Source organism: Solanum stenotomum, chromosome 12, assembly GCF_019186545.1.
Source record: "Solanum stenotomum isolate F172 chromosome 12, ASM1918654v1, whole genome shotgun sequence".
NCBI lineage: Eukaryota > Viridiplantae > Streptophyta > Magnoliopsida > Solanales > Solanaceae > Solanum > Solanum stenotomum.
Genome location: NC_064293.1, coordinates 35,657,904 through 35,665,296, shown reverse-complemented (window position 1 = coordinate 35,665,296; position 7,393 = coordinate 35,657,904). Strand labels below are relative to the sequence as shown.

The 7,393-nt window shown below is 33.9% G+C and overlaps 2 protein-coding genes across 3 annotated transcripts; one reads left to right on the top strand and one right to left on the bottom strand.

Moving 5' to 3' along the window:
* Nucleotides 1-2,661: 2,661 nt before the first annotated feature.
* On the top strand, nt 2,662-6,567 carry LOC125848836 (pentatricopeptide repeat-containing protein At5g46100). Of its 2 annotated transcripts, none has more exons than XM_049528779.1 (3): nt 2,662-2,852; nt 3,803-5,631; nt 6,185-6,567. In XM_049528779.1, the coding sequence occupies exon 2, from the start codon at nt 3,960-3,962 to the stop codon at nt 5,397-5,399; it is 1,440 nt and encodes a 479-aa protein (XP_049384736.1). In that variant the 5' UTR covers nt 2,662-2,852; nt 3,803-3,959; the 3' UTR covers nt 5,400-5,631; nt 6,185-6,567. The 2 variants fall into 2 exon arrangements, with proteins under 2 accessions (XP_049384736.1, XP_049384734.1); XM_049528777.1 differs by having other exon boundaries at nt 6,107-6,567.
* Nucleotides 6,331-7,122, bottom strand: LOC125848837 (protein DMP6-like). The gene has a single exon (XM_049528780.1). The coding sequence runs from the start codon at nt 6,958-6,960 to the stop codon at nt 6,331-6,333; it is 630 nt and encodes a 209-aa protein (XP_049384737.1). The 5' UTR covers nt 6,961-7,122.
* Nucleotides 7,123-7,393: the final 271 nt, after the last annotated feature.

The following is a 7,393-nucleotide window of genomic DNA, read 5'->3' as shown; positions in this document are numbered from 1 at the left end:
CCGCCATTAGCTTTCAAAAAATTTGAATTCAATTTTGTATAAAACTTTGAAAATATAGAATTATGCAGCCGAATGCCGATCACCGCTATAGCAACCTAAAAATATAGCTACGGTTAGTAATTATGAAAACTTTAGCTAAGGAGAATAATTAATTTAATTATGATAGTTATATGTGAAAGTTACTCTTAAACAAATGATTTGATTAGTCATTAAAGCTCTTTGAATCTCACTACTAGACCATCTCCAACCCACTCTATTTTACTCTTCATTCTCTATATTTGGAGAGTAAAATAGAGAATGAGCTCTCCAGCCACCCTCTAAATAACTCTCTATTCTCCATTTATAATTTGGAGAACTACTATTCACCTCTCTATTTCACTTTTTCATTATTTTTATTATTATTTTTATTATTTTGTATTTAACATATTATTTTTCATATAAGACCATTAATTAAATCTCTAATATTAGTAATTCATTTTAAATGTAATATTTTTTAAAAAATATATTATTTAATATATACTACTTTCATCCCGAATTAATAATGTTTCAATTTTTTAAATTTTCGTCACTTTAATATAGTTTGATATCATTATTAATTTTCACTATGAAGAATGCACAAAATTAAAATGATAAGATGAAAATTTTAATTTAAAAATACAATACATGACATAATAATTTAAATACAAGATAACAATACATAACATAATAATTTTATCACAACGATAATTTAGTAATCCGGTAGGTCATTTTCCAAATTTAACAATATTCGGAAAAAAATAGTGTATGGTCCACATAATTAGTGTAGTTGTGATTGCGGTTGTGCTTGTTGATTTCTTTTTTCAATTATTCGTAGTTGTTCTTGTTGCATGAAAATCTTCGATTTGAACAATCTTTAGCTAGACATAAAATCATTAAGGATAAAAATGCTCATTTTGAAGTCCGTAATGCATTAATAGAGCATTTATGGGAGCAATGTAATAATCTTGAAAGTAGAGTATTTATGTAATTAGATTTCATTAATAATTTCACTTTTATTTGAATTTTCTATTAATTTGTATATTATATAATATTAACTAGCAATTTATGTAATTTATAAATTTAGGAAAAAATACAATTTTATATTAAGTAAAGAATTTGAAAAAATAAATTTTTATATTACATGAAATTATATAAAGTGATTATTTGGAAAAAAGGATATAAAGGGAGTATATTATGAAATAAGAAAATAAGAATGAAATAGGAATAATAATATAATATTGAGGAGAGAGAAAAAAAATCTTTTTTAGAGAGTAAAATAGAGAATTGGGTTGGAGTTGATTGTTTGAAAAAAATAGAGAAGAGTGACACTGTGTAACGAAATAATAGTTGATTGGAATTTTATAACTTTATAAATTAATGATACCCTTCAATGATAAGTTTATATTTTGGCCTAAGTCATCTGCGGCCCCTCAAAGTTGTCCTCATTATTTATTTAGACACCTCAACTACACCTAGTACCTATTGAACACCTCTACCACCCCAAATTTGAACCATCTGAACATTTTTTGCCTACATGGCTTATTGTTTGTGATTCACCCAAAATAGGCGTGTGAGAGGTCTTTAGTTAGGCATTTTTTTTGTGGAAAAACTGTTCTTTCTTCTTCCTCCCCTCTTTGCCGATCACTTCCTCAATCACACTAGTTCACCGCCGCCATTCATCAATCTTCTTCCTCGTTATTTCTCCGAATACTTAACTTCTTCCTTCATCATTGTTTTTTATTTCTCTATTGCCATCATACTAGGATTGGCGGTACATACCTTCATCGCCGCCATGGCAGCCACCACCATTATCGCCATTGAATTTGTAGAGGCTTGAAGTTTGGAATTTTTTGTTGTTGTTAATATAGTGTTTTGGTGTTAAATTGATGTAGATTTGTGTGAATATTGTTAACAGATTTTCCTATTTATTTTTTGTTTTAAATTGATATGTATTTGTGCAAATGTAAGGGTGTTCTTCAATCGAAAAAAAGATCAACTATAAAACTCAAAACGAAATCCGACTTAACTCAATTTTTTCCGACAATGTCCATCGGAACTGATTAATTTTCCGGCGACTTTCCGTCAAAAATGGAACGAAGAAGACGGTTAATTTTTTTTATTATCTATGACCAACTCTTCCACAACTCATCAAAAATAGCAATAAATTTTTATTTTTTGCTTGAATTCTATGTTGCAGATGAACCAAGAAGGTTCAAAAATAGCATATTTACAACGGTGGGTTGTCGTGTTGGGGGTGGGGCACCGTAGAGGGAGAGGAGTTTTGTGCTCTAATGGAATAGTTACAGGATTTCTTTTTTAATTTTTAACTTAAAAATAATTTATTTTTTCTTTTACTTTATAACATATTTTTAAAATATTTTTTTGGACTAAAAAATACCAGATGTCGGTATTTAATTCGTCAAATAGCCATGTCATCGCGAGTGTATTTCACACACTTTATACTTTTAGCTTATTATCAAAAAAATGTTCAAATAGTTCAATTTTGAAAGGGTAGAGGTGTTCAATAGGTACAAGTCTTAATTAAAGTATCTAAATAAATTATGCGGACAACTTTAAGGGGCCATCCATGTGTTAAGCCTTATACTTTTATACGAGTCGTTTATGTTGGAAGTGACTCACCAACATATACATGATACATGAGGCGGCTCTAGCTTTTTGAATACTTTACCCTGGGAAGCTGAAGCCGCTCGGCTCACCGTCGCCGGAAACGGAATTTATATGCAGCGAAGGCGATACGAGAAGACCGAAATGGAGTGAAGCTGTTTCAATCCATGACAAGACAAACTAGTAAATGAGCAAAACTGATAGAAGAGGTAATTCTTAACTCAACTGCCTGCATATATTGTATTTCATGAGATCACTGTAAATTGGGAAGCTGGTTAGATATTTATTTGTACGAGAATGTGGAACTTAGTGGAAGTAATAACTGAAAGAAGGTGCAAAAACAATGCAGGTAAGGTGTTTGTCGAAATGCTTGATAGAGGTGTTTGTTGCTTTCTACTCAATTTCTTGTAGTGGATTAGGAATTGTATCTTCTCTTACATTCTTATTTCTATCTCAAATGGGCTTAAGTTGGGTAAGCAAGAATGGCAACAAAAAGTGGAAAAATTGTTTAAAACTCTAGTTTGTAAAAGTTGACATTTCTTTCTTTCTTGGATGTCAGAGAGGTATTGTGGAAAAATTCCTATAATTTCTTCATATAGTCGCTATAGTCAACTGAATGTATTAATAATAACATTTTTTAAAATTTACTTTCTTTGTTTTTCCTTATATTTTGTTTCACACTCTAATACAGTGCTGTATAATGAAGTAAGTTTGCTATTTTTACTTTATCTCGACACCTATAACATTGAAAATTCTAAATTCTTTAATTCTTTTTCTTGAGAATTAGCTCTAATACGCTAATGCTCTCCTTTTTTGTTTTCACCATGGCGTCTCTCACTCTTTGTGATTAGTGGCAGATCAACATTAAATGCACTCATGCACTCACTGCCTTTAAATCTTGATTCACCTCATTATGTTTTGTTGATCCATGTAAAGGTTAAAGCTTTGATCAAAACTTCTCTTCTTTGCTCCAAATATAAGAAAATCGTTTGTTCGATTTTCCTTTACCAGGGTATTTTGAGCTTAAAATTTAGTTTTGTATGAGACACCAACTTGTTTGAGGCAATGCCTGCTAGAAAATCTTGTTTTTTGGCATATCTTTAGCTGGTAACATGGTTGAAGATATTAGACCCTAATGAATTTTCTTTTGAAATTACAGGAAGCTTCAGTATTGGATGCTTCAAATACATAGGATCGGCAAGAAGCATTGTCGTTGTTACAACTTTAATCATTGAAAAGCTAATGATATTAGCTAAAATTTGAGGCACATATTTCTGGAAAGGGGATTGCAGCATTTGAAGATAAGTGTTGAACTGATGGGTAGCAAGATACCAATCAAATGGCCAAGAGAAGTCACAGGGGCTTTTGTTGAACAGTTGATTCGAGCAGAAAAAGATGTACAAAAAGCAGTTCTTATATTTGATGCAGCAACAGCAGAGTACTCTAATGGCTTTCGGCACGATCGTAGCACATTTGGTCTTATCATCTCGAGATTGCTTTCCGCAAATCATTTTAATTTAGCAGAGGAAATGCTTGTCAGAATGAAGGGTGAGAGCTGTATGATTACTGAGGATATATTCCTCTCAGTCTATCGAGCCTATGGGAGGGTTCACAAGCCACTTGAGGTGATCAGGATTTTCCAAAAGATGAAGGAGTATGATTGTGAGCCAACCCAGAAATCGTATATTACAGTGTTCTCTGTACTTGTTGAGGAAAACCGGTTAAAAACTGCTTTTAGGTTTTATCGTCACATGAGGGGGGTGGGCATTCCACCTTGTGTTGCTTCGCTTAATATTTTGATTAAAGCTCTCTGCAAGAACAGTGGAACAATGGATTCTGCTTTTCGTATTTTTCATGAGATGCCCAAGCGCGGATTTACACCGGATTCCTATACGTATGGGACTCTCATTAATGGGCTTTGCAAATTGGGGAAGGCCACTGAAGCAAAAGAACTTCTGATGGAGATGGAAGCAAATGGTTGCTCGCCTACTGTAGTGACCTATACTTGTTTGATTCGTGGCTTTTGCCAGTCAAATAACTTGGATGAAGCCATGACATTACTTGAGGACATGAGAAGCCAAGGTATTGAGCCCAATGTGTTCACTTATAGTTCTTTGATGGACGGTCTTTGTAAGGGTGGACGTTCCTCTGAAGCAATGGAGCTATTACAGATAATGATTCATGAACATAAGGTTCCCAATATGATAACTTACAGTACCTTAATTCACGGACTTTGTGGAGAAGGTAAAACTGGAGAAGCCTTGGAGATTTTCGACAGAATGAAACTTCAGGGATGTAAACCTGATGCTGGGTTATACTGGAAAGTCATCAATGGCTTTTGTGAGAATAACAAGTTTCATGAAGCAGCCAACTATCTTGATGAAATGATTCTTAGTGGAATATCTCCAAACCGGTTAACTTGGAGCTTGCATGTGAAGATCCATAATGCAGTAGTCCGAGGCCTGTGTGCTGTGAATGATCCAAAGCGAGCTTTTCAATTATATCTAAGCATGCGCACCAGAGCCATCTCAGTTGAAGCTAAATCTTTTGAGACTTTAGTCAACCATTTCTGCAAGAAAGGAGATGTGCACAAGGCTGCTCGTATTGTCGAGGAAATGTTGACTGATGGATGCATTCCAGATGAACAATCATGGGCTGTTGTGGTGGGTGGATTTTGGGATAGAAGGAAAGTAAGGGAAGCAGCTGATTCGATACAGGCTGACCTAATGTGTAAACAGATGAATTTTGAGACTTGATGTCTTGTTCAAGTTACTGATTATGACCACAATGCCGTTGTTAATCCATATGAATGTCAAACCAATAATCTGGTTTTATGCATTGCTTCACCTTCTAAGAAGATTTTTGGTAAATCATAACATAGTGGGTGTCCGTTGTATTTACTCTTTTTATCATGGATATTTGGTGCAAAGCTAAGATTATTCCATGGCAACCTGGAACTCAAGGGTTCAATCTTCGCAGTGCACAGTGGTAAGTGTTCAGACACTCTACTCCTTAATGCCCTAAAATATGGAGTTTATTGGGATTAGCGTTTTCAATGATGTGCTTATTATATACTACTCCCTTTGTCCACTTTTAATTGTTATGTTACGCTTTTCGAAAGTCAATTTGACTAATTTTCAAAGTTAAGTTAGATCACATTAGTTCGATATTTTAAACAAAAAAATTAGATATTCAAAAACTATACGAAAAGTATTATAAATTGCAATTTTTTTGCATATCAATATGATGAAAAAATACATCGTGAAATTTTAGTCAAAGTTCTTATCGTTTGACTCTAAAAAAGGAAAGTAGGAAACTATGACAATTAAAAGTGGATGGAGGGAGTAACATTTATATGATTAAACACAATCTTTAATTCTAGTATGTTTCCTTCAGAATTTTGAATTACTACTCTTTTTGTATATTCAAAAAGCACGTGTTGATTAGACTTTCTGGACTACAGATTATCTTCAAATTCCATGAAGGTGATTAGCAAACACTAGCATTCTTATTTGTACATTTGCTTGTTAATCATTTACAGCTTCATCTGGCAAAGTTAAGTCAAAAGGCAATGGAAATGGTTACATTGTTACATGAATGAAAAGACCAATAAAAATGTATCTCACTCTGAATGTAAAAGAAGATGAGGATACACATGCGACAAATCTCTGGGAACAAGCATATTAGTTAGCAAGTGAGGGGGAAGCCAATACCATGACGTTGCGTAGGAAACACCACAAACAACATACTGCAGATGACCCCAATTGCAACTGGCAGAGCTGTAAGCAGTTCCTGTGTTTCATATGAAGGTGTCGGGTAGAAACAACTTACCACATTCTGATCAAACAACGCAACAGCTGCAAAAACCAATATTGACATGATGGCATGCATGAAATCTATAAATTTCAGCTTGTACTTTGCTGCGACTTCCAATGGGAGAGTTGCTGATCCATCTATTATCCACAAGCCGCGTGTTGTGGCAAACCCATAGCAAACATTTCCTTTCTGATCCTTGAAACTATCTGTGAAGCTCAATAGGAAACATGACAGTCCACAAAGTGCTACAAGAGCAGCAGTCAAGGATCGACCAACCACATCACACTGTCCTTGGTTTGTGAATATGGGTGATAAAAATTGAAAAGCAAGAACAGATCCAGTAGGCAGAAGATTGGCAAGATGGGCAGTGCTTTTAAATGTCTGGCTTATTGCTTGTTGTATCAGGTTTTTCTCCATTTCAGGCAGTTCTGAGTTTTCAAGCAGGGGAGCTTTCTCTTCATCAAGATTCCGGGGTATCTCATTTTCTACCTTAATCTCCATAGCCTTGAAGTCTTTAGTTGGTAAGTATTTATTTGATTATCTTCTCAAATTTGTGTTGGAATATTTATTGCTTGAGGATATAAATATATACCTGAAGGGAATATAAAATAGAGTGCACTTTGGTTAATGATGCCTTACAAGAAAGAAAAACAGAAGCAACTTTTCCGCGGTATTCTAGATTTAGAATTTCAGTTACCATTTGGTGCTAGATAACTACCTAAAGTATTTTAAAAGTTGCTTGCAGTTTCCTTTACAGTTATGGAACTCAAATTTTAGAAATCGACGTTGTTTCAGGTATCGATTTTTAACCCTTTTACTTGGTCTTCTGTCATAAAAAATGAAATCACTTTACCTGAAATTTGAAACTTTTTTAAAAAGTAAGTTTGAACGTTTGTTGTTTTCATCACAAGCAGCTTTTAGTTGCTTTCTTGGA

What these genes read in the sequence shown, in the direction of transcription:
- LOC125848836 (XM_049528779.1), top strand. Translation starts at nt 3,960, where the DNA reads ATGGGTAGCAAGATACCAATCAAATGGCCAAGAGAAGTCACAGGGGCT.
- LOC125848837 (XM_049528780.1), bottom strand. Translation starts at nt 6,960, where the DNA reads ATGGAGATTAAGGTAGAAAATGAGATACCCCGGAATCTTGATGAAGAG.